This window comes from Poecilia reticulata, chromosome 5 (assembly GCF_904066995.2).
Source record: "Poecilia reticulata chromosome 5, P_reticulata-male-v2, whole genome shotgun sequence".
Taxonomy (NCBI): Eukaryota; Metazoa; Chordata; class Actinopteri; order Cyprinodontiformes; family Poeciliidae; genus Poecilia; species Poecilia reticulata.
In genome coordinates, this window is record NC_088834.1 from 8,562,359 (window position 1) to 8,590,293 (window position 27,935).

Here is a 27,935-nt window from a genome sequence, read left to right on the forward strand (position 1 = left end):
TTGGCAGATATAACTCAACATGGTGAGGAAAGAAGAAGGAAAGGGAAGAGTCTCAAAGGTTCTGCTGGGACAAGAAAAGGCTTTTAGAAAGTCAAGGGGACATGGAGCCTAGTTGCTCTGCCTGCTGCTCAAAGTTGAGCTGAAGTGAGAAAATCAACCAACAGAGACAGGAAAACACTTCATGCAAAGACAAATGTATGCTTCCAGCCTTTACTCTGTAGTGGGATCTAAAAGTTTGTCTACTCCAATTCTTCAGAGCTGCTGCAGAAGCCTCATAAGTTATTTATTTGATTCAAGTGTTTGGAACCATAGGAGCATCTAAAACATCATGGAGACTGAAAAATGACATTTTTACATCTTTTTCTCTCAAGGTAAAGCATAAAAACATTTCAATATGCGTCCATTGAAAAAAGTGACCAATTGCTAAAACCCACACATGAAGGGTTAAAATTCAAGAAACCCCGAAACCCCCCCCCAAAAAATGGTGATGGTTCAGGTTAATATAGTAAATATAGTTTATAAACATTTATCTTTGAATAAAATATGTTGAAAGTTTTATGTTTATCTTAAATAGATTTCTGGGTAAAATACACAAATTTTTCAATGTTAACTCACACTTCTAAAATTCAATCAAGGAAATTTTACGAGGTAATTATTTCATAACGTTTCTGTTTAGGGGCAGCAAGAAAAACACAATCATGTTCAGTTTATTTTTTTATTGAAGAAGCAAACAAAATACACAAACCAAATACCACTGGTAGCAACATATGCTTGACTTGTACTGCATGCTGTACTTTAAGGCAAACACACCTCAGAGTAACGAGTAAACTCACATGCAGACAAGCTGTTTTGTACTTAGAGGCCGAAAAGGAAAAAACTTCTAAACTCCAGATTTATTGAGATTTGAAAATGACTGAGCCACTGCTTTCAGAGGTATCATACTTTCTAATAAATCCTACATCTATTCACAATTTAACCTTCCCCCCCCCCCCCGATGTTTAGCTACGAGGTTTAACCCGTTTATAAAAACACTGCATGTCCATGAAGTCATACAAAACTGAAAAAGAAACAATTCCAGTAGAATAGTGGTAACATAAGAACATCAGCAGGATCACATTGTAAACTACAATAATTAATTCCAATTGTACACGTAAATAATTTAAATAACAAAAGACCCATAATCTGCTTTAATAAAATTAATTTTCTCTTTCCACAGATCAAAAGTTTACTGCTACTGAAAACTTTTGCAGGAAGTTTTCTTTACGGTTGTGGAGCTGCAGCTTCCTGCTGAGGTAAAGCCGACCTCCTCGCTGTTGTGAAAGTTAAATTGTTGCTTTTCAAACAAGAAGACAAAGAAAACTTGCAACGTTGCAACAAGTTTTACAGCAACCTTTGCCTTTTGTCTGATCTCCAGTGATTTTGACTTCGCTCGGCAGAACTCATCATTCTCCAACTGAGTCAATAATATTAAGGCTACATTAATATTCAGGATTTGCCCTTTTTCTGTGCTGTCGCTAACAAAAAGGTGAGGACTGGTCACAAAACAAAAAAAAAACAAGACAGTGCATTCAGAGTAATACCACTGGTTAACATAAGAATCCCTTTAGCTTGTAACAAAAACAGAAATTGAGTCTTATTACAGAAAATCATGGCATCCACAAACAAGCTCAGTTAATTACAGCGCATAGTTGAAGGGATTCCCTCCGTCATCAAACACCCGAGCTCCTCTGCAGTCCAAAACACAGCCGCCGCACACGGCCACACGTTTCTCAGACAGTACCTCCGGACGCCGTGCGGAGCATTTCTGAACAGCTACAGCAGTTTCTCATCGTCATTATTTTTCCACCCCTGAGGAGTTCCACGACCTGAGAAGCTTGTTTTACTCTGACACAGTTGCTAAAGGTTGTCTTCCTTTCTGACTGTGTCGACGCTAAACCTACGTAACAAAAATATACTCGGTCCCTTTACTTAGTTATTTCTCTTCTGTGCTGGATGAGAAGCAGATATGTACGACATGCTGGCGAATCGTAGGAATGTTACAAGTAAAGCTGGATCAGATCTGGACTGAGGCCCTTTGGCAGCTGTTTAAAAGTTAAGTTGATTTAGGAAAAGAAATCTGTGTTAAATCTGTTATATAAACTTATCTAGTTGGGGTTGCTTTAAGGGTTAGTTTGGAATTACAAACACCACAGGAAAAAAAAAAAACATTAAAAAGGGCACTGGTGGTTAAAACAAGGCAAAATTATTACATTAAATTCCCTTAAAACATTTTTTCCGTAAACACAATCAAAGTTTTGTGACTTGTCACTTAATATTTCCAGGAACCACTAATGAAGACCAAAGAGGTGAAAACAAACAAAATTGTTTTCATTTCTGCTTATTTAACATTTCAATGTGATGCAAAATGATGTAAAAATACTTTCAACCACCACAATGAAATAGGTGTAAATAAATCTTTCAAGGACATTATTCTACGATGATTCAATTTAAACTAGAATTGTTGAACTAAAATTGCTCAAAGGCAGTGTAAACATTGGAAAATTCCCCATATCTGTGCTTTTAAATACCCTTATAACTCTTAAAATAGTTTATGTGTTTGTCTCGTCTTAACTGATCCTCAGATCTCTCTTTATAGAAGGAATGTCTACTAAGGCAACAGCGGACAAACACAGACGGTTCAGATACAAAGTGGAAAATACAGAACATAAATATGAAGTGAGGAAAATCACAGAGGGATGCCGACGTTGCTGTGATGGAAAAGAAAAGAAGGAAAAAGTGGGCTAATACTAACAGACATCGTCGTAGCAGTCGCATGCTTTCGTAAAATTGTGCAGCTGTAATTCCGGACAAAAAATAAAGCTAAAGAAATTTGTGCCATAATCCTATAAGTTAAAAATAATAAATCTGCATTAGCTGCACTGAAGAAAAAAAAAAAAAAACTTTAGGGAGAAGGCAACATAACCAACATTATTCAGGCATAAATCATATTGTGAAAAAAACAGCAAAATAAATTTTTTTAAATTTCACTGCCTCCTGTCTGTAATGTTTTTGCAATTTGTCTCTTTAAAGCAACAGATTAGTGGAAAAAACAGTCATGTAATGAGGCACACAATGATAGACTATCAGGTTTTCCTATGTATTATGCAAAAACCCAGTTTTACATTCAGAGTTGAGGGTAAAAATTATAAAGGAACCAAATTATTAAAGAAACTGAGGTTTCATTAATTATCTGACCAAGTAAACTACGTACAGGAATACAAATAAACCTGGCCTGTAAGTTTCAATTCTCAGCATTAATTTTGCTACAGCTGGTTGGAAAACCTCAAACTAGTTTGTATCCAAATTAAGCTTTAAGATGTAAACTGGTCAAGCTGCATCCAAAAGGAGGCCCGTCATATGCTGGATGAAAATGTTAAACTCCGTTTTAAATTTAAAACTCTGTTCTGCTTTCTAGTTTTTTTTTCTTGCTGAAATGAAGTTATCTGATCCGTTTCTTGGTTTTCACAGTCTGAGAGTAGAAACACTAAAACATTTAGCAGCAACAATGTTTTTCCAGCACTGAGAGAAAAGCACCCACTAACAACAACAAAAAACAAACTTAAAGGGATGGTCAGAGAAAAGTCGGTGTCACTTCAGACAAAAGCGTGCAAGCTTAAAATAAGATGAATAAAACCTCCAGATCAGGTGTTGAAATAAAACTCACTTTCTTCAACTGTCTTTTTTCTTTTTTTTTTTTTTAACTAACTGAGCTGTAAGAGTGCAGATTCTCTCAAATCAAACTGACATTTTGTTGCTGGAGGTTTGTTTGACATCAAGTTCCAGATCCACAGCCTCCCAGATGTCACATCCAGCTGCATTAAAGCATGTCCAGCCATCAGGAGGAGACATCTGTTAAAACCGCAGTTAAAAAAAGAGAAACTATCCTGTTGTGTTCGTCCTGTGACGAGCGCTGCAGATCCTTCTCAGAAGTTCTGCTGAAGTCGCTTTTTGGCCGAGATGGCGTCGAGGATGGGCTGCCGCTTGGCCTGGTAACGCTGGCGGATCTCCTCTATCTCCTGCTCCATCTGAGGATCCAGGGAGGCGAGTCTCACCCGCAGCTCCTCCACCGACCACGTACCGACCTGCACACAGAAAGACCAAACTACGTCAATGCAACGATTATTTCATCGTCCGTGAGCAGCAACTGTCCAAAACATATTCAAAACAAATACATTTTCAGGTGGTATGTTGCAAATGATCAAAATAAATGTTTTCGCTTTACTTAAAAGAGAACACTTGTAAACATAATCTAATATGCTTCTATCCAGTTCATAATTTGGAAGCAACTTCTGGTGTAAAGACTTCTTGGTAAAACAATCAGCTTTTTCTAACTTTGCTGACAAGATTAGCCGCTACAATGTCAGGTGTTCACTGTTACTCATAATCTTGTTACAATATTTATAGTGTAGAGGAAATCTGCATCATATATCCAGGCTGATCTTTGGTCAAACTGCCATTGAACATGTGATCTTATAACACACTTTATAATCTAAAATACTCATATTGGCCTAACACAAGTAGGATTTCTCTACAATAAGCAGAGAGTTAATAAAAAACACAGTTTGTGATCTGCTATTTCACTGATCATTTTTGCATTAAAGACACCATAGATGAGGTTCTTCAACTCTGCAGTACTTACAACGGTCAAGCTGGATGGAACTGTTCAGGACTGATCACTTATTAAAAAAACAGTTTGATTTACGGAACATCTCCCTTCTTTCTTTCAAAAGGCAAAAGAAACAATGAAAAAAAAAGAAAGAAAAATCTTAATGACTGAGCATTCCTCAACTCACACACCATACCCAAACACCATGGTGTCTGAGTGTGCCCGTTTTAGAGATGGCATCTATTGCCGTGAATTCGGCGTCTCTTGCTCTGTTCCAGGTCTGTGACCGGGAAAGGTGCCTTCTTTAGCTTTCCCCAGGAGGTTTCCCATCTTAGCTTTTACCAGCAGCACATCACCCTCAAGCTATTTATTACCTACGATCGATGGAGCTAAAATTACACTGACGTCCTAGTCCACTACACAGAGTCCGAAGAAGAAACACTGGAAGGTCCTGCAACTGGGCGACACTAAGGTTTGTAATGTAGCCGTCGCTGGAGGGTCGGTATCTGCATGAGATTTCCCAAGAGCAACCCAGAAGGATTATTAGCGCAACCCTGCAATTGTTGCGCAGACAAATTGAAGCAGAGTGTTGGTACACTCAATGAATTGTCACCTAGCGAGCGATTCATTTGTGTTTTCATTCAGGGTTCTTTATCTTTTGATTTATACACAGTTTGGATATGTCATGCTTTTAATCCAGTTTGAAGTGAGACTGTTTAAAGTTTAAAGAACATCATAGTGTCAAGCTGCCATGGATTGTTAACGGTCGTAACATAAATGTGCTTTTCTAATCTGAATCGGAATGCAGTGACTTGGCCATGAATCATGCATCGTAATTAAGATTTAAAATACTAGGATTAAAGTCAGTCAGACACAAAACCTCGTCTGACAAATTACTTTGAACTGATCATCAAAAAGTAGTAATGCTCAAGTCTTAACTGAATCAACGCATGTCATGCTACTATAGATGTGCTCATAAAATATTCCTAGAGTCAGCTTTAATGATTTTTTATTAGTTTAAATAGAACAGAACTGTTTCAAAGTAAGAATAAGTGTAAACATAATAATGATTGATTTATATGTATTAGTTATTGCTACCGTTTCAGGTACTTTAAACTCCTTTTATTCTCAAATATTTTGCTTATGATTGACTGGGAAATGTTCACTTTTCTTAAAACTAAAATCTTTCTATCTACACCGTAGATGATTGCTGTGCTCTTCCCAGCACACATGCCCTTCAAAGAGACACTTCATAGGTTGTTTAACTGATTGATGAATTTTTAACACATAGCCCGAGTCTATTCTCCAACACAGCATTACAAACATTTAAAAATATATAATTTACTTGCTCTTAAATGATTGATCAATTACCCAACAGAAGCATAATATCCAAAATGAAAAATCTTCATGTATAAGCAATCTCATTTGCTTAAATAAATAATCTTGACAAGTCTTAACTTTGATCCTCATATTTACTTTTCTGTCAGGATCCTTATAAACAGCTCTGGTCTCACTGAGCCTTAGTTTTAAGGGTTGATCGGATTTGAGAGCAATAATAAAAAGCAGCGATGGGAGCGGAGGGATGAGGGGCATGGAAGCTGAAGAATAAAAATAGATGTAAAGAGGACAGAAAGGAGTGAGACACTGGTTCTTCTACATCTACTTCTAATGAAATATTTAGGTTATAATGTTCAAACCAAATATTCTGTGCTGCATTGTCACATCACTAAAGTTGCTAAACCAAAAACCAAAACAGAACCCTAAATAAATAAAGACTTAGCAGATATTATGTAAACTTAAAGTTCTATTAACTATTGTTACACATCTTATTACAAAAAAACATCGTGATTAGTCAAATAAGCATAAAGCAAGCCCTTTCAGCCAGAAACCTCTGAATTTAGTTTTAAAAGGTTTAAAAATCTGCCTGTAAATAAATGATGCCGTTTTCAACCAATAATGTAACTACATAAAAAAAATAAAGCCTGCAAACAACAAAAACAAGTTGAAAAACTCTGAAATAAAACGGGGCCAACGTGAAGCTGTCAAACTGTGTTAATGTATTATGGGATGTTGTCGTTTTTTAATCCCTTCATTTGCAAGTCTAATGGAACAATACGTCTCACCCAGTAGGATTTATGTCAACCAGTAAAGCCTTTTTGATCTTCTAACACACCGACAGTTGTGGTGCTGCAGAAATTATCATATTTAATCATTTTCATCCATTTTTGTAAGGTGTTGAATAATATAACTACTTTTAACAAATTATAAAACACTGTAGCAAAGACTACTGTGTTCTCTAAATTTGTTTTTGTACTTAAAAATATGTTCCTTACATGATATGTTCAATAACATACTTAAAGGATTAATAATTTTAATAAGGTATATGACATGATACAAAAACTGGAAAAGCATTAAGTTAAAATCCACAGATAACAAAAATCACATAAAATCAAGTCAAAGTTCTCCTGCAGAGAAGAAGTGAGTTTTTAACCAAGATTTAAAAGCGTTGTAAAGGTGGAGTGACTGTGGACATGGAGTTTGATCTACATCATAGAAAAGGAACGACCACTTTTCCACTTCAAACAGCTGGTCAGAATAGAGAGAAGCAGCTGGTCAGTGATTATGAGGTGATGAAAGACGACTTAACTGCATTTATTTGGATTTCAAATTTACAATCAGGATGAAATAAAAGTTTGATTATACAGTATGAGAAAAGGTCATCAGAAAGGCCATCTCTCCTAGAATAACCCCCATTGATCCAGAGCAGAGGGTAGTAGACATAGTCCAGTTAAAATCCCAAACATGAAGCTTCAGTGACAGACAGCTGCATCCTAGGTGCACAAAGGAGCGTTACCATAGATCCTTCCTCCTGTTTTTTTTACTGTTTTTTTAATGCACACCTTGCACATTTTTCTCAAAATTACCACACTTAGCTGCAAATTCCTTAGTCTAAGTATGCCATTTTGATAACTGCACAATATTATTTTTCTTTTACATTTTTACTTACAGAACAATGTTTTTTTTTGCCTCTGTGTGAATCCGCAAGTTCCCACTTTCCTCAACTTGCTGCTGTGACACCTGACAATTTCCATTTTTACCTCTTATTTTCTATCCTGTTTATTTTTGTTCAACTTTTTTTGGCTTTATCCAACAGTACGGTGATAATGTGATAATCTTGACCAAGCTTACTTCAAACTGTAACACCAGGTCATGTCTAAATGGTACATTTCCAGATTCAATGCAATCTTGTGTAGCAATAAACCACTTACTCGCTGAGGTAAAAAACAATATTCAAAGCATTTACGATGCAACAATGTTAATATGAAAGATGTTTCTGTAGCAATAGCAAAGAGTAAATCTATTGAGGTATTTTTCCATTTTTTATTCAGTCAAGAGGAATCAACATTATAGTTACATACTGACTTGATCCAGGGGTCTGTTTAACAACCTCTGTCAGAGAGTAAGAATATCCTGTCACTAAGCGTGTGCTATGTGCAAACATCAGTAAACCTGACAGTAGGTGATACAGTGAATCTATTTAAGAAAATCTACGGGGAAAAACAAGATAAAATCTAGGTCAAGTTACCCATCACTGACAGCAAAGGAAACAAAAACAAAACCTTCAAGCAGCAGAGACCTAAACCTCCAGGGGTACATGTAACACACAAACCGGCAGCTCATCAAAAAATTATGAAGCCATACATGCATGTTTACACCAGCGCACAAAGATGGCTGTTCTGTTTTTAAAAACCAACTTATATGGCCTTGCACAGTGAAAAAAACCCATAATTCTTTGTAATCATTAAAATAAATTAAATTATCTATTGTAAAAATGATAGCCCTGTATGTTTTCCATGTTTAATTCCCCTTTTATTAGCATTGTGATGCTGTGACCCTGTCTTTGTTCACAAAGAAATTTAGACAAAACTGATTCAAACACAAATATTTACTTTTAGTTTCATTAAAGCTGTGCAGAGGAAGAGTGAGAAACAGCATTTGGTGAACATCTAAAGGTGAAATGGCAGCTCTGTGATCTAGTTAGAGAAACCATCCTGTATTTAAAGGTCATGTATTTAATATTTAATTCCAGTAGCAGCTGCTTGCTCTGTGTAAATGTCTCTGAGCAAGACAAACACCACCTGTATTTTCACAGTAATGCAACTTCTGAAGAGGTATTCATAACTATGAAATACATTCACCGTGTTTCCATCCAATGTCACAAATTTTGAATGAACTTTTAAAATGTTCCAAAATAAAAGGAAAAAAAAGAAAAGAAAAAATATGAATTAGATGCATTTCCATACTGATTTGGAGCGAATCAACTTGGATCTGCAAAGCGTAATTTTGTCAGATGTTGACATTACGGCTGGTTGTGATACATAAGAAGTGGAGATTGCGAACTAGCATGAACCACACATCTGAGAAAAATTAAGAAGCCGTCAGGAATGTTTGTAAAAAAATTTTAGATCCTCTGATTTTTTTTTCCAATGCCAACTACCGTATTTTTTTCTTCCTGGGACAGTAAGTTGTTTATAAGACACAAAATATAATAAAATGTCTATAAATTATTGGGACGATGTCCTATTTAACGCAAAGAGTATCTGACAGACGCGTAAAAAAAACAATATTCACAATATATTCCTTACATGTGTAGCAAATATACTGCTCAAAAAAATAAAGGGAACACTTAAACAACACAATATAACTCCAAGTAAATCAAACTTCTGTGAAATCAAACTGTCCACTTAGGAAGCAACACTGATTGACCCGACGAGGGTCCCCGTTGTCAATCAGTGTTGCTTCCTAAGTGGACAGTTTGATTTCACAGAAGTTTGATTTACTTGGAGTTATATTGTGTTGTTTAAGTGTTCCCTTTATTTTTTTGAGCAGTGTAGATTATTCAACTTACGTTTACATTTTGCAGAAAAGGGTAATGAGTTACAGCAGCTTTACAATCTGATGCATCCTCCTGTCATCCAAAGTTGTGCTGAATCTCTAAGCATGGAGCTTTACAACCAAACTAAAAGCTCTTTTCTAACATTTTTCTTTAAAAAAAAAAAAAAAAAAAGCCTAAAGCTGCTTGTTTTGTCTGGTGCCAGAGAAAACTCCAACAGGATGTGATACTGTAAATAAAATGTGAACATTCCTCGGAGGCAGCACAAAGACTGGCATTCTATGAAACTGCTGTTTGTATTGTAGTAAATTTATTTGCAGTCTTAATCAGATTAACTCCACCATATTGCTTTCATTAATTGGACCCAGTGAGAGGCCATCCAAAGGCAGAACGAGTTAATGAGCGCTGAAGCAGATGTTCGGTTTAAAGTCTAGAATCAAAAGCATAAACGAAGTACTGGGTGACTGGATATGAGGCACATACAGCTGGTGTTGGACCTCAGGATCAGTTTCACACTACACTGAACCACAGATGTAACTTAAAAGTTTCCCAATACTGTTGGGTATACTTGCAAACATATGGGTGAGTGATAAATGTGAGCTAGTACATGTGTTTATTTCTGAAGCTGGGCAGAAATGTAGATCTGCTTATAAAAGATGCTTCTCTGCACATAAAGCTTGCCCACATTTAAATTAGGTATTGTAAAGAAATGCATGTGCACATTTACTGGTATTTTTTTGACAATTACAACTTGAGGAAATTTCTTGAGATGCAAAAATAATTCCCTTCATTTTGATGGGTATGTTTGCTCCTATATGCATTTGGTGCAATATGCTTGTGAATTCAATGCAGACACACAGCAAATTGTGGAAGCACAAAACTTCCAAAAATGGAGCAGGTTGCACTTTTTGAATTCCTCCTAGACTGAGTTACAGCGTCGTAAAAGCACAACCAGATACCCATCAGCTTGAGAACACATCTGCCCCACAGGACACCGAGTATTTGGTAAAGTTACAACAAACACCATGTTTATCCCCCTTCTCTCTCTCAGTAGTTTGAAGAGTCAGTTTCATACTTACCACTTCAAGATCTCCTTCACCAGGGAGTTTGCGGTTGTCTGCGTTGTTTTCTCCACGGCGTCCTCCATCATTGTGATTGTTTACCTCCTTCTCTTTCTGCTCAAAGTACTCCAGGAAGGACGGTTTGGCTGGCTGCATCGTCTCATCTCTCCCTGTACGGCACACAACCAAGACAACATTTATTTGACTGTGTAGCAGAATTCAACATATCACATGCTTTCTGGTTTGCATCATTAGCATAATGGAAATCTGGAAAAAAAAACGTTACATTAGGCAACAGAATTGGTTTAAGAGAATTTGATTTAAACTTAAAGCACCAGATGCTAATTCAGTGGTTACTGTTGCTGAACAAAGCAAAAAAATAAAATAAAATTTAATAAATTGTTGTGAAGTAAGAGTGGATTTAAAAGTAGGTGAATTTGGGATATCTGGATGCAGTAAAATAAGACAATACTTTCCTGTATTGTCTCATAAACAGAAAGAGAAGTTTATTATTCTCATTCTGCTCCAATAATTATTTTTAAATCTTAATGATTATAGCAACGTTTCTGTTATAAAACAATTTATTTGACTATAGGTTAATTTATCAAGTTATTTATTTTTTTATCACAGTACATAGCATCCATTTAAGTAATTTTCTCCATTGTATTGTTTTTAATGTAGTATTATTATCCTACATCAACTCGTGTTATTAAACCTGATTAAATTAATACTTTTCACCAAGTTTATCCCCCCAATCATGTAGAAAAACACGCTTATTCATGGATATACAAAAATAAAACATAAAATAAAACACTATACATTTACATCCTAGAGCTGAAATCAGTGTACAAATGAGGCCAGCACAATGCTCAGAGTTTTGATACTTTTAAGTGCATGCATAACTCTTATATGCAATTCCCCTAATCCCTTGATTAAGGGAACTGCTGCAGCTTACTGCTCACCAAGCCAGCATTAATGCTCCTACTTACGACAATTTACCTTCACAGGGATCAATTAGATGCTAAATTATTAAATCAGCAACAAACTGAACCATAAAGCAACACGACAAATGTGACAATGTGGGGAAAAAGCTAATCTTTAAGTCTTAAAAACAACAATTATGCTGAACAAACAAATCACTGCTTCAATAAAAAAAACATCCTGTCAGTATAAACCAGATAAAACTAATAAATCCTACAACAAGGTGTCCGTAGCATGTCCATGATTGAACTGCACGATAGAAAAGCCAGCCAGTTATAACATTGTATTATTAATAACCTAATTTTTGCAGCACACACATAGCAATTGAACAGTTGTGAACAAAAACAAACAAAAAAGAAGACGGAACATTACTTGATAATATCAATATGTTAAATAATGGCCGACATTGATTGGTGCCAATTTTAATGCCTGTATGTTGTACATGTTGTGGTGATGGGTGCATTTTAAAATCAACTAAAAGATGGAAGCAAAAAAAAAAAAAAAAACTTCTGTGGGGAGAAAGATAAGTCTGAATAAGTGTAAATGTCAATCAAATTTGATTTGAACTTGTATAAAAGTGTGTAAATGGGTTAAAAATGGGAGGAATCCCATGTAATCATGCGTTGTATAATAAATTAACCAACACGGATGCATTTATATAAGTTTCTGTGGTTGTATGGGAGTTGAAACAGCGACACTAACTGTGTGTCACAAATTTTACTCATGTGAGTGCACCAGTGGAGCAAATCAGTGAGTGTAGTTCAGAGTTGGATTCATGGCTTTAATAAGCTGTGGTGTTAGAGGGAAAACTCCCACAGCCTGCGATCATAAGAAAGAAAAAGCCACAGTGTGAATGTTGTGAAAACTAATTTAGAGTTTTCATTGGAAATCCTTTTGACTTAATGAAATATTTAATTTCACAAAAGCATAATTTATTATGAACCTTTCAACATAGAATTATCTCACTGGAAAGAACAGGAAAACATAAAAACTCACAATTGCAGGTAGTTTGAATGTGCATTTAACCAGATTTGTGATCAATAATGCAATTAAAGAAATGGAAAATTAGTACCTTGAAAGCCATAATCTTTATTCAGTCATTTTAATGATTCAACACTCAACTAGCTCATGGCCCAGAATGATGCTCAGCTTTTAATTACAAGACTTTAACAATTATATATCGAGGCATTCTGCTGACTGGATCTAAAATAAATTCTGAAGAATTTCTTGTTTACTCCAGATTGCACTTTATCATCATGGGAAATGCCAGTCCTTTATGACACAGTGGCAGTCAAGTCTAATTTAAATGTATTAAATACATATTCACAGTACAAATACAACTAAGCAACCTGGTGCTTTTAAAATGTGTCTGCTGAATATGTGTGATCAGAAAACAATGTTGCAAAGATTCTTTCATTATGCTAAAAGCAATCTTTAAAATATAGATGTGATGTGAAAGATCACCATTTGAACCTGAACAACTATTTTCAAAGTGCTAGAAATATCAAAGAGTCACCATACACAGCTGAAATAAAAAGACCATTAACATGTTACATTAACATTAGATTACATTACTGTTAATGTAATCTAAACTCAGGTGTGCAAAACCACACTACAAACATTTATGAAACATTCAAGACAAAATTAAAATTTTATTTTGGAACAAAATCAAATGCATCCTCTTAGACTTTAGATGCCACATGAACAAAACAAAAAAGGAGATTGACTTGTAAGAGGCTATGTCTACTTTTTGCAACTTGATGAAACAGGTATTGTAACATTTTATGCATCTGTCAGTAATTCATTTGTAAAGCCATTGGTGAGGAACTCTAATACTTTGAATTGCCTTGTTGCTGAAAATATGCTATATAAATAAAATTACCTTACCTTACCTTAATATTCTAGAAGAGACTAACAACAGTGCATTTAAATTGGCATGACTTAAAATTTCTTTAAACTTTTGCTGCTGTATAAAATTGTAAATCCTCAGTTCTGTCAGGAACTAATAACAGCAGCTCAATAAATAACAGAACACAGTTGATATTATTGCCAAATATATCCAAAGCCTGTTTTTCATGGGAATATAAAACAAAAAGCATCTGAGGTCTTGTGCTGTCTGACAAGAGCTTCTCTCATTTATTCTCAGACACTGAGCTTAAAAAAAGTCCTAAGTTAAGGAAGCTTTCCATAGTTTTCCCAATAAGGAGATGCCACCCGCCCACCTAAAACAATCAGATAACTGAAGGTCAGCCCTGTAAAAACATCATGATCGAATATATTTTTAACTTTAGTTCAACACACACGCACAAATTACACAAGTTACTGCTGTTTGGTAACTTCAGCAATTATCTGACTGGTCCAAAATATATTCAGTCGCAGCTTCATAGCCCTATAAAGTGTGACCTGCTGTGCTTTGTTGCCTCTCTGTGCCAACCAAATGTGGAGGGAAGCAAATTAGTGAGCAGTATTAAATGCATCCTTTCTTTTTAAAGTTTTACAGAGAAGTTTTGCTCTTATTACTGATACTGTGAGGAAAACTTGGAACAGTGGAGACATAAGGAGAAGATTTCTCCAGCAAAAACATCAAAATGACTAAAGAACTCTGTTGAGAAAATGGTGCAGAATCAAAGTGGTTTAGAGCAATCATGTACAACAAAACGTTTTTCAAAGACTGGCACAGTGCTGTGCCAAACCAGCAAAAGAACCTTTCCCTCTTTCTGCTCGGCTGTTGAGCCTTTTCTGACACAATAGTTACAGTATGTCAAAACACGTCTATCTTTCATGGCGTTATAAAATAAGTTCATCATCTACTGTAATTATCTCAGTATTTAATGAAACATTTAAAAAATTTACGTTTTGCAGTTTAAACAAGATAAAGCCGTAGAAAACTTTGCCATCCTCCATTCCAACCTTTTTATTTAACCCCATTAAACTTTCATAGAGTTGTTGGAGATAAGAAGCATAAAATGCTTTACAGTCGTTTTAATGAGAATCCCTGCATGGAGCATGGCAGGGTTATTGTCAGCAACAATTGAGTTAATTGTGGAGTTTGTTTTTACCAGCTTCTGTACAAGAACATTCAGAAAAGTTGTAGAGGCCGTTTTACACACATTTAAGAATGTTATGGTAAGAAAACCATAGTAATAGTAAATATATGACAATAACTTAATATATATTTCTAAAAAAATTGCTCTATGAAAATTGCTTTGAGTGCCCTGGAAACAAACTGTGTCCAAAATGTTGAAGTACATGTTACATTGGGCCAGAATGAGGCCAGAATAATTTTAAAAACAACGTCTATCCAAATTTTAATGTGAAGATGAAACATTTTGGATGTACAACACATCAGCAATAACATCAGTATGGGTCAATGTTCATCATTTAACAACATACTGATATCGGAACATTAAGTAAAATTGTTAACCAATGTTTATGTCCATCTTGTTGTTGTTTATGTGCGTGTCCTGAGGGGGAGGGGATTGGGCGTCTTTTATTTGTTTGAGCATGTGACAGTGATGCAGTGCATGATTGTGGTTTTATTTATTTTTTATTTTCTTACAATGGTGTTAAAAGGGTGGGAGAATACATATAATATATAAGTAATACTGGTAAATATTTGTGTTTGGCCATAGCAAATATAATGTTGGATATTGATATTAATCCAAATTTTCATATTGGTGCATCTGTAAAAAAATATACTTTTCCCAATAAAAACCACCAAAGTCTGAGACCAGAATAAAATTTTGGAAGCTAGGGGAGCTCTGCTGTAAGGAAGACATTGATTCCTTTAATAAGAACATTTTACAAAGCTTTGCTTTGAACTTTTCGGTCTCCAATTGGGGGAAAACATTTCTCTGCATTACAACATTCTTTGTATAACAGGAATATAAATACAGGAATGACTTTTTGCTTGAGCCCATCTTGATTATGAAAAAAAAAAAAGATTTAGCAATGCTAATCCCATGAAAGTATAACAGCTACACTGAACTTGAAAATACTTTTTTTTTTTACTTAAAATTAAGACTATACTTAGAAAGCTGACTGAGACAAAATGATTTTTGTTGATTACACTGGCTTGTGATTTAGATTTGAAATGAAAATACAAATCACAGATGACTTTTCTGCTTTAAGATACAATTTAGCCTTGTGCTAAACAATTGTCGTTTAACTTGACATAAAACAAGAAAGATCGTGAATTTACATGTCTCCAACAGATTGATCTCTTTCAGCATTTCTATTGAAGGCTGCCACAGCAAATCATTTGTCTCCATTTAATTCTCTCTTCGAGAGACGATGCAAATGAAAAAGAATCAGGAGACTGAACCAATTATTTGTGACGGATTAGAGTCAAATTGAATAAAGTCCATGTACGTAACTGGATATACTAGATTAAATTGTATTTTCACCAAACTGAACTAAAAAATGAATTAAACTAAATTATTTTGTATTTAAAAAGATTTTTTAATTAAAACTATAAAGCATATAGCACCTTTGGGGTTTGCTTGGCTATTATTCTTCTTAATGAAAACGTAAAATTATTGAGTTTGAAAAAAAGAATGTCAGATTTTAGGAATGAATTTTGAGGTAATCTGGTTTGCAGCAAGCCTAGAGGATGACGAGGCAAAACGCTTTTTATGAATCAGTCTGAGGGTTAATAGCTAATCAGTGTAAATAAAAAGGCTTTTTATTTTTTAGTACTATTAGGGGAAAATCGATCTCTGATCTAATCCTCTAAATCCTCCGGGGCCCGGCACCATCAAATCAGAGTCATTAGTTTGGCGAACAGGCAGAGACAAACGCACACACAACATTAACACAAAAAAATAAATAAAGAAACATCCTTGATTGCAGATGCAAAAAAGAGAAATGTACACAGTAAAACACACAACAACAGCATGTAGCCTTAGATGTTCCTGTGTTAATGCAGCTTAAAGTGCAAGTAGAAGGGATCCATACTAACGCAATGGTAAGAAATCAGATTGGAGAAGTTGGTGTGTGTGTGTGTGTGTGTGTGTGTGGTTGTGTGTGTAGAGCTTGCATGAGTTCAAGATTTGTCATTGTTCATGAAACCTCGATGAGGTAATCCTTAATAAACATGGGCGCGTGTTTAATGGGCTGACATTTGGGTCTCATAAATGATTGTTTCTAAAATGTCTTGCATCAGTAGCGTGTATTATGTGCCTATAAAAACTCTCCACCACTTGGATAATAAATTATATTGATGTAATAACTTAGTTTTTGGAAAAAAAAATGTGCAAAATAAAAAGGACATTGACAAAGTAATATCCATTAATTAAGAATATAAAAATTACTAAATGACAGCAAGACTATGCACCATTTTCAGGTTTGTGTTAAAGTACTTGGTGTAGATATGTCTCAAGCAATTTTGCACCTGCGAACACTGCATTTTTTTTTCTCCATTCCTCCACAAAACAGCTTAAGCTGCCAGGTTGCTTGGGGACAAAGCATGAAATGCACATCAGACTGATTATCCTCTAGGATTTGGTCATATTTTTCTGTGATCATCTTTACAAGTCTTTCTGGGACATCAGCTGAGAAGAAGCCCCAGAGGATGATGCTACCACCACCATGCTTTCCAGTCTGTTTTCATGGTGGAGCAGCAATACTGATAAATTATAAACTGATGTTTCACAACCACTTCACACACATCAGTTATTCTCAAGCAGTGCCTGTTTCACCAAGTGTGACACTGCTGCCATTAATTTAATAGACCTATATTAAATTAGACAAGTCCCTGTGAAAGGGCAAGAATATGTCATAGCTTTTAAATTCATTCAACTTAGTTTGTAAAAAAAATCTGTTTTCACTTTAAAACTTAAATATAATAAGCAAGAAATACAGGACAGGAGAAAAAACAACATAAAAACACAAAGGAGGAAAAAAGAAAGAGAAAAACTTTTAAACAATACAACAAGAAACTGGCTCTTGGAATACAAATGTTTTTGTATATATTCCATTTAATTTTTTGCATATATCCATTCAGTAATGTACTGAAATACAATTGAATGCCTTTAAGACTGCATATTTCTGATAGAAATTCTTATAAAAAAATGTATTTTATCTTTTTAAAATCACATTAACCATGACTATAATATATGTGTCTTGATGTTAAAGCTGACTTCATTAATATTTTTAGAGAGGTAGGTTTGTCTGTTATTGACTCATCACACCTCTGAACAGTTCTGGGCGTTTTGCAACTCACCTAAATGAAGCACATTTCTGTTTATGATGATAAGTGCTACAAAGCTTCTCTGGATTATAAAAAAGTCTCATTTAGACGTAGTGTAGGAGGTATTACAGCATTAAGTTCTACAATAACTTGCGTTTTTTTCTTTACACCCGAGTTTTTAAGACAGCAGCGTGCATTGCTCCAGTCACGCTTAGTCAAACTGCACACATTCACATGTGCAATGCTCTCATTGGGGTTAATTTTATGCCTATAAAAACAAATGAAAAGTCCACCCACAGGCTCCCAGCACACACAAACAGAATGCAACTCTTATAAAGCCTTCTTGCCAAAAGTACCCAAGAGATCTAATGCTTCCCACTCCCACACCGCAGACTCCAAATTGATGCTGCACAAATATGCAGTAATCCAGGCGGAACATGTTAGGATAAAAAGAAAATTGATAGTTTAATGGCTGGAATGGCATATTCTTGTGTTTAACTAACTTTGTTCAAGTCTGACTGGAATAGTAAAAGTAAAAAAAAAAAAAAAAGAAGGTTCAGGTTCCTGAGAAAACATGTTAGTAAACATAGTTAGTAAAATAAAAAAAGAAGCACTTAAAAAAAATAACTAAAAAGCACTAAAGCTCTAGTACAGAGTACAGTAACCTTCAGGATCATTATCATTCTGGAAACCATTTCCTTGTGAATAATACATAACCAACATTTTTAGAAGTAATTAGATTGTCTTGTGGCAAATGTCAATAATAGACCAATTACCTGTAAGAAGAGTAGCAACTGGGAACATGTTCACAGGCACTTTACGCCCCCTGGTGGATAAATGACCGTAGTGCTACTGCAAAGGGACTCGTATATCTCTATGGTAGAGAATATCTATGAACGTGAATATGTGCTCATGTAAGAAAAAATTTAAAATAATTTTTTTTTTTTTTACCTTGTTTCTTGATTAGATTAACTGATGAAATTATGGTATAATTTAAATTGTTTCCAAAAGATGATAACTTTTTTTTTTTTCATCAACGGTGAAACCAAATAAAACTAGTACAACTTGCTTAGAGAAACTTACTTTTCATGGTACCGGCCTCTTCCTCATCATCAGAGTTGATGACCATGGTGCCAAGCTGCGACTGCATGGTTCCTGTGTCCTCGTGTTCAATCATCGTACCGCTAAGCGATCCTGCTAAAGAACCAGCTGCCCGGATGGTCCCAGAATCACCTGTTCCGGCCCGAACCATCGTCCCCTGGTCAACCTCATCCTCATCCTGAAATAAACAGGAACTACGTTCTTTTTACTGCATTTAAAAGAACCATCAAGCAAAAACAGAAAGAGTCAGTTCTTCCAAAGCTTGTACCGAATTGTTATCGTCTTCAGCGTCTTGTTCTCTCTGTTCCGCCTCCTCTTGTCTCTTTAGTTTGATCTCCATGGCATCTTGTATCAAGGCTCTTAGGACGGAATTGGGTTTGGCTGATTTGATAAAAGGATGCTGTGGGGAACCAAGACGAAAACATACAATTAAGTCTGAAATTCATCCAATGCTTCTTTTCCTGAAGAATAGGAAGAACTTATTGTCATTGTAGAAAGCAAAAATACATTGCTTTTAATCTTAAAGATGTTTAACGAAAACATTCATGATTACACACACAACAAAATATTTCCAAAAAGTTAAATACAAAATTACATGGGCAACTAAAGTGGTTGAGCATATTTCACCAAGAAACTTCAAGATGACTTAACAGAAAGAAAATTATCAGAATTAGGACAAATATGCATTTTTACTGCTAATGAGCAATGTCATATCTTTGGGTAACTTCATCCGGTCCTAGAATGCTGCAACAATTAGTAGATAACTTTACCTGTAACAGCTGTGTTGCTGTTGCCCGGTTTTCAGGGTTTTTTACCAAACACTTTTTGATAAAGTCTAGAAAATCTGGCGACCACTGATCTGCATTTCGAAATGTTGGTGGAGGATTGGTGGGAATCATGAAGATGGCCTGAAAGAAGAAAGACTGTTAAGTATTAAGAAATCTATTCAAAGCCTCATACTAAGTTCAAATCAATCAATCAAATTTTATTTGTATAGCAGTTTAGCAGCAAGGGATTTCAAAGTGCTTTACATAATTAAAATAAAAACAGCATGTGACATTGAATAAACAGTGAGAAAGAGAGATTTTGAAAAAAAAAAAAGCACAATAAATATAAAAAAATGAATGTGTTCCTATTATTACTGTAGTTTAAACTTTTTCCTCCTTCACATTTAGAAAACCAACGGAGCCTCACCCTCATTGGGTGTATGTCAGCATAGGGCGGTTTGCCCTCAGCCATCTCTATGGCTGTAATTCCCAATGACCAGATGTCAGCCACACAGTTGTAGCCAATCTCCTGTATGACCTCTGGAGCCATCCAGAACGGCGTGCCGATGACTGTGTTTCGCTTTGCCATGGTGTCCTACGGAGGACAAAAACCAGATAGAAAAGATTTACAGTAAAATTAAAATAATACATTATTTAAATAAGTTCAGTGACATCAGAGCAAGAATCATAATCACCTATGATGTCCAAATACATTATGTCTAATTACATATCATATAAATAGTTTTAAGCTGTACACTATTGCCCTAACCCTACAAGCTTTTTTTTTTATTTAAACAACTTATTTTTAATTTTGTCTAATTTTCTTAATACATTTTTTCAACTAATGTTAAATATATGATCAACTTGATTATGACTTTGGGCCTCTGCTTACTGTTAGCTGTCCAGCAACTCCAAAGTCAGCCAGTTTGGCTTGACCTTCTGTGTTCAGCAGGATGTTTCCTGCTTTGATGTCTCTGTGGATTTTCCTCATGAAATGAAGATACTCCAATCCCTTCAAAGTTGAATGGAGGACAGTGGTAATCTCATCTTCTGTTAGCTATAAAGCATAAACACACACACAGACAGAAAGAGTGATTACAAGTAGGCCTGAAACAATTTGATTAATTGTTATAAATTAATTATTGTCAACTAATTTAGCAATTGATTAATTGTTAATTGATATATACAGACTCAAAAAAATTTGCTGAAAGAAAAACAGACAAGGGAATGTATAAGCCAAAACTCTATAATACATGAAAATTACTTTTCATTTATCATTAAAAATTATTTTTTATCTTTAAATGTTATACCCAAAACTCCTTAAGTGACATAAATTTTGTTTTAACTAGCTCAAATTATGCAAGATTTTATAACAACTGATTATGTACCTGGAAAATAATACCGTCCCTTTAAATATTAAAATGGACTTCTGAGGAGATAAAAAAAAAATCTTTCCAAATTAAGTCATTAAAATCCTAACAGCGTGAAACATCCATTCTTTACTCTCCGATACCTGATGCAGACTACTGCCCACTTTTCGTTGCACAAAGAAAACCCAGACATGTGTGTGTTTGTGTGTGTGTATGCGTGAACGCTTGAGTGTTACATTACCGTCTTGTTACGTATTCGGACGATGTCAGACACTGATCCACCACCACAATATTCCATGACGATCCACAGGTCACGGTTTTTGAAGTAGCTGCCGTAGTACCGCACCACATGGGGACTGAACACAGAAATGTCACTGTCAGACTTTTGTTTATACATACCGACTATCATCAAAGTGTTTTATCTAAACAGGACATCTCATTAAGTATCTCTATGTCACAGAGGTGATGCTGTTACTAATTCAGTGAAACACACAATCCATTGTATGCGTACCTGTTGCATTGCTGCATGATGGTGATTTCTTTGAGGATCTCCTGAAGATCAGACTCTACAGGAACTTGTTTGATGGCTACAATCTCTCCTGTTTCTTTGTGGTTGGCCTTAAATACACAACCATACGACCTGCAAACAAAGAGTTTATTCAGGACATTTCCTTTGTTGCTCTTATCTGTAAAGGCCTTTAAATAAGTAGCTGGAGTAGTAAACCCACATTCTCAGGCAGGAAACAACACTTTCTAATCATCCTACAACATCAGATGATACAGTCTGATTAATCCCTCTATCTTTTTTAATATGAAAACCTCAGAATTTGGTTCAGAGAAAGTTGTCATGGCATTTAGAGCAGTTAAAGGCATCAGTCAGTACAGACATTTTTGTGTTTATTAGTGTGTTCTGCTGCTAAATTTTTGCTGTGCTTTGCCTTTTAGGTAGGAGGAACTAACAACTATCAGTTAACATCTGTCACTTTCAGGGACCCGGCTGAACTGCATTATTTCCCACATCGCTTCAAACATGGGTGTTTTCGTTGTCTTTTTTGTCACCTTCTTAACTGATGGAAAATATTTCAAAAGCAAAAGCATAAACACGCCCCAGATGAACCTAAGTCTCATCAACACCGGTGCTATTAATGATTGATTTATTAAAAGATATGAGGAAACAGGACACTAAATAAAAACTGGATTCCGTGGAGATTCATTCAGTTCTGCCCCTCCCTGATGACACGACTGGCATCAGTTGTGACATATGCATAAATGGCGTTGATCAGCTGAAAACAGGAAGAGCATTGAGAAACAGGATATGAAGAGGCGCTGTTTAGACTGACAGGCACAACAGAAGGGAGGAGCTTTCTGGCAAACGAGGAGGGAGAAATAAATGAGGCAGAAACACTGACAGACCTCGAGCAGGATGGCGTGACTAACAAAGAAAGTATAAAAGAAAATAGGAAACCAAAGCAGATTACCAGCAGACCTTAGATCCCCTTTAAATGCAGGCAGATTTAGACATCCAGACAGTATCATTTATCAGGCCTGTGTACTCAGTTATCATCTTTCTGTGTGACTCACCCTTCACCCAGCTTCTCTAGGACATCAAAGACTTCCTCCGGCTGCTTGGTGAGACTGTCCTCACTCAACTTCTTCAGCTGTCTGTAAGGAAAAGTGGGAGATAGGTGCTGGTGAAGAGCTGCTGCTGCTGCTGGGAGGTTAGAGTCAAACAAAGCAGGGCAGCAACTGGGGAATGCCTTAAGTATGGCAATACAATATTTGTAAATTGTTCCTCTTAGTCTTAAAATACAAGATAAAAATAATTTTAAAGAATCAGATATCCAAGTTACCACAAACATCTCTAAATATTTTTTCTTTAAATTAGTTTTTTTTATCATCATTATTTTAGCTGCTACCCAACAAAAACAGAAATGTTTCTGAATCTATGGTCAAGAATCTGCCTCAGGAATTAGACATTCTCAAACTAAAGACCTTCAGAGAAGAGTTGCAGAAAATAAAGCTAATTTGGTGCTTCATATCTCCAAGAAAATAATCAAACACTCAAAAAGTCATTATAAGAGCAATCAAAGTAAGTTAAATAAAGATTCAGTTGTCCTGGCAGATTTCTGAAAACTCTGTCCGAGATAAAAATATTCTCAGCTTAGAGACTAAAATAGATCTGAACACTTCCAAGACATAGACCATGACGAGTCCATTTTCAGATAAAGCAGAGAGGCAGGAGGAAGTATCAAATTAAAATCAGCGCCAAGATGCTGAGTCGGGGCTCCTGTGATGTTGATGTGGGCCGATTAGACCACCTGCTTCACTCAACGCATCCCACCAGCCTCAGCAGTCTGGTGTGTTGGGGATTAATCAGCCACTGCTAGTTTTATCTTCACTGTTTTTGGAGACTCTAAACCGAGATTGTGAGACCAAAACATCAATGCATGTTTTTGAATTGCAGTGTTTTATACATGTTCCAAAATAGTCCCTTTTTAAAAATATAATGCGCTACAAAACTCTCTGATTAAAGAGAGATCATTGCTCAGTATGTATTTGGTTGTTCTATGAAACCTCTGCACCATAATTCATACTTTATGAAACCCATTCCAGGCTGAGGTCAAGCTGCTGCATGAACTCTAAGCAAAACGCAACAGAGAAACAGGAGCCCACAAGAAAATCATAAGCTGCTTTTCAAGCGAACCCAGTGAACTCCCACTGAGAAGAGAGGGGACACTAAATGTTTATTTTTCTAAATTTAAAACATCCCCCCTCACCCTCCAGTCATGTCCATTTTCCTCCTAAAAACAAAGCTGTAACACTAAATGGGCCATGCAGCTTAAGCCACACCTCGTTCATGTTCTCCCAAATAAAAGCCAACCAGAAAAAAGGTTTTACTACTATTTTTAAACTGGATTTCTGTTGGACTCAATAAACACATGATTATACATTTTGAAAAAGGCTAAATATCTGGTAATAAAATCCCCCCACTGTGGTTCATGGTGCCCTGCATTATGGGCCTTGTAGTTTTATCCCAGCGTAATAACACTTCATGAACTACAATTCACAGAGCAAATGAATTAATCCAGAACTAAAAGTGGATGGAAACACAAACTAACTTGAGCATTTAAGACAAAGCTTGACATCTAGTATGGGAGTTCTGGACAGGTGATATTTTTAAAGCTTTTGTTTCTCTAGTGGCTGGGAGAGAAAGGGAAGAGATGCAGCAGATGGCCAGGGACCTGGGACCAAACTGAGGACGAATGCATCGAAGACTGGAGCTTCTGCATATGGAGCATCTGCTCCACCACTGAACCCTGTGGCTCCCCTGGACCTTTTAACATGTATAAAATTCAGAAATTTAGAACCCTGGCAAACTTAATCACTGACATTGTGAAAAATGACATCCCATAATGTCAATCAGGCATAAAGTCTTTTAGTCCAACAATCAATGTTGCTTTTTATTTAAGATAAAACATTCATATGCGCTGGTGCAGATCCTGGACTATTACATCAGGAATATAATAAAAACACTTTAAGCAGGTCCTTTTTTGATTATTGTTTTGTCAAACATTTTGTGCAAACTGGAGACTGCAATTAGATTTTTAGATTTTTTTTAAAAAGCTAATCAGTCCGAGTTCTAGTTCTTGTTTACTCTTGTCAAACAGACTCATAATTGCTGAATAATTTCACAAACGTCAAGCTAATACATGTAAAACGTGTTACTTCCAGCGCAGCTCTTGCAATGACTGGATGAGGAAACAGCTGATGACGGAGTGGACATGATAACAAGAGAGCTGCGGGTTTTTACCGGCATCATATTGATAAGTGAGCAGAAAAGGAACTCCTCAGTTCCTACTGCCAAACACACTCAGCAAACTAAGCTAAAACTGGTTCCTATTCTAAACAAATTAATGCATCAACAAAAATGGTGTGTTATTCAAAGGAAGGAACACTTCAGCTCCACAGTTTTGTCTAAAGTCAAAACTTTAGACAAGGTTGCTGAGTAGCATAAAAACGCAAACAGAAACTGCATAAACCCTGTCAGTCTGCTGCACTGCTGTTTGTATCACAATAGCTTTTAAAGGAATAACATTAGCTTAACATTATTTCTAAGGGTCTTGTTTTTGGTTCTGTTAACTTCTAATTATACTGAATGCTTTTATAAATAAAGGTTAAGGGAGATCAAGTAACGGAGGCCGACTTCTTCTGCTTCAAATTACAAAGACACTTTTTTGCAAATCTGAGCCGCTCACTGAAAGACATTTGCATTCCTAGGAGGCTCAAAAATGGGAGCCAGAGTTGTGTTTTTATTGGTATGTGTCAGATAGTCACTATTAAACTCATGTGACCATGAAACAGTGGCAAAGGCACCAGACTGGCCAACAGAACCAAAACCACCAACCCAAATGTACACACAGGCAGCAAACAATACAGATTAACATCTACATTCACACACTGACTCAGTTGTTAATCTTCTGCTCATGCTAATAGATTGGTTGCACAATATTTATATGAACAGAAATAGTATTTGGGTAACAGCAGCATAAGCCTACCAGGGTCAGCTGGTGAAAAGAGGAAATATCAACCAGGCCAACTACAAATAACGGAGTAATAACTAGCTATGTGTGGCTCAGTTTGGTTAATTAATGTGACTACAGCTATTTGAGTGGATGAAAGTTGTTCATCAGCTTATAAACTTAGCTTTGGAACATTTCAGATGGATTGTTAGCAGCTTCATATACTTCAGTCTTGAGAGCAATAATCTGAGCACAGCTAGTCTGTCACATGTGAAGGAAGCTGCAGCAGCAAATACCATCTTTTTCACTGTGATGTCATTGAAAACAATGAAACCAAAGATTCACTGTACATGCACTGATACAAACTAAAGGTTTGTAAGTTGTGCACATTTAAACAGGTCAACATTTTTAAAAATTGGATTTCCAAAATGAAGTTGCATGGCAACATATTCACAAAATATGTGAATATGTCTTATTCAGATACCTGAACTAATATGCCTAACAAAAGTTCAGCTGTAGGAGCTAAAAACAGTTAAGTCTGAGAGGAAGCAGTGGCAAAGCTCCAATGCTGCTAGCAGATATAATCCAGTTGGAGCACAAGCAGGACTCCAGGTGATAATCTGTGAGTCCCAATCCAAAAAAATTTAAAATTATACAGTAAAAAAAGAATTTAAAAAAAGTTTCCTGATCATGCATTATAGCAGCACATAATATAATAATTATCCTGATGGTAGTCAACATTTCATTTCTAAATATCTAGAATCAGAATGAGATGTCCCATTCCTCCAGTGTTGATGTTCCTTATATTTGAGACGTTTCTGTGCTTTAAATCACCTGAGTCAAATAAATGGGTGGTGAGAATGTGCATCTATGCTGAGGAGATGATGACATCTCTGTTGTTTGTTGGAGCAAGGATTTGTCTAAAACAAGACTGGCTCTTAAGCACAGAATTTGTCAACCTCTCAAAGTTTGTGGAATTGTTTATGGTATGGTTTGTAAGAACCTACCTGGAAGTTAGAGGCAAGAGCGGCATACGAGTTAATACAAGAAGCAGCATTTGAAACGTGTAACAAAAATATTAAGTACCAACAGGGATTCAAAACCAGCAGAAATGACCAACTTTAACCCACTATATAAATAAACAGCACCTGCTGGCCCCATTTTCTGCCACAAAACCAGTTATATGTTCTCTCATGCCTGACATGCATTAGAAGTTTCAAATTACAGAGCAAATAAATTAATTCTCTTAAACCAGTGTGGATTAAGGCAGCTAGGAAAAGATCCAAATAGAGTTAGGTGATTAAACTGGATTAAAGGGATTCTGATAGCAGCAAGCTCTGAGATTTAAGACAAAGATCATAAGGTTCCTAAACCAGTTCAAGCAGAGTACTGTGAATGTATTCCCGAATAAAAATGAGAAAATGAAAAATTCTGCAACTCTTCTTTATGTGACAAAAGAATACAATTATAATCATTGGCTCGTTTAAATTTAGTCTATTTTCTAAACAGAAAACTAATCGGCGAAATTAAATAAAAAATAAACAGCTCATGGCCAGGCTGGTAGAAAAACACCAAAGGAATAGTGATTTAAATGAATGAATGTTTGTATAGAGGACAACTGAGCAATTACAAATGCACCAGAAAATTTGAACTAAAAACAAAAATTATGTTTTTTCGATATTGCACCAAGTCCTAAAGGAGCTGAACATTTTCATTTTACATCACAAAATACAACTTACTCACCAAGTGTCTGTGTGTGGGTATTTGGCTGTGGGTGGGTATTTGGCAATTGATATATGACCCAGCTCTTAACTTAAGCACAACACCAAGCTAACGCTTAGAAAGATAAAATTCATAGATACGCCTCATGTTTAAGCTGTTATTATTGGCTTTACCTGCGAGGGTTATTCCTCATCTGCACTTTCTCCTTGTTCTCCATGTTGCCTCCTCCAGGTTCCTCGGACTCTTCTGATTCAGGTCTGGAGTCAAACTTGAACCGAGCTGGTCAACGTCAAGTAGATGCTAGCAGTAGCAGGTCGCCGTCTGCTAGTCTGCTAGCAGCGGCAGCTAACGCGCCGTTTCACAGCAGCGTCCCGGGTGACGATCCTCCCGCTGCTGCTCGGTTGCTGTAAAAAACACCTCGTTGCTTTACCATCCTGTAAGACTGGGTTCACACGATAAAAAAACGTTTAGTCAGGCTGCGGTATCCTCGCCGCTAGGTACATCCTTTCCCTGTGCCTAGGCAACTTTAGACTTGTTTGGCAGCCGCTCTAACATCCACCTGAGAAAACCAGGAAGTGCTGAGAGGAGTGGACAGGAAGGCGAAGGCGGCGCAAACAAAGAGTGCAATGCAGAGTTTCAACAACAGGGGGCAACAATTACACATAAAACATTTACATTTAGACC

General features: G+C 36.1%; 1 protein-coding gene across 1 annotated transcript; it reads right to left on the reverse strand.

The window, feature by feature from the left end:
• Positions 1–701: 701 nt before the first annotated feature.
• LOC103464816 (serine/threonine-protein kinase 4-like) lies at positions 702–27,846 on the reverse strand. Its single transcript, XM_008409185.3, has 11 exons — positions 27,425–27,846; positions 22,591–22,671; positions 21,521–21,649; positions 21,251–21,365; positions 20,532–20,696; positions 20,067–20,234; positions 19,643–19,780; positions 19,141–19,272; positions 18,855–19,050; positions 10,619–10,770; positions 702–4,121 (listed from the first exon to the last, which is right to left on the reverse strand). Exons 1-11 carry the CDS (start codon positions 27,466–27,468, stop codon positions 3,963–3,965), a joined length of 1,479 nt encoding a protein of 492 aa, XP_008407407.1. The 5' UTR covers positions 27,469–27,846; the 3' UTR covers positions 702–3,962.
• Positions 27,847–27,935: the final 89 nt, after the last annotated feature.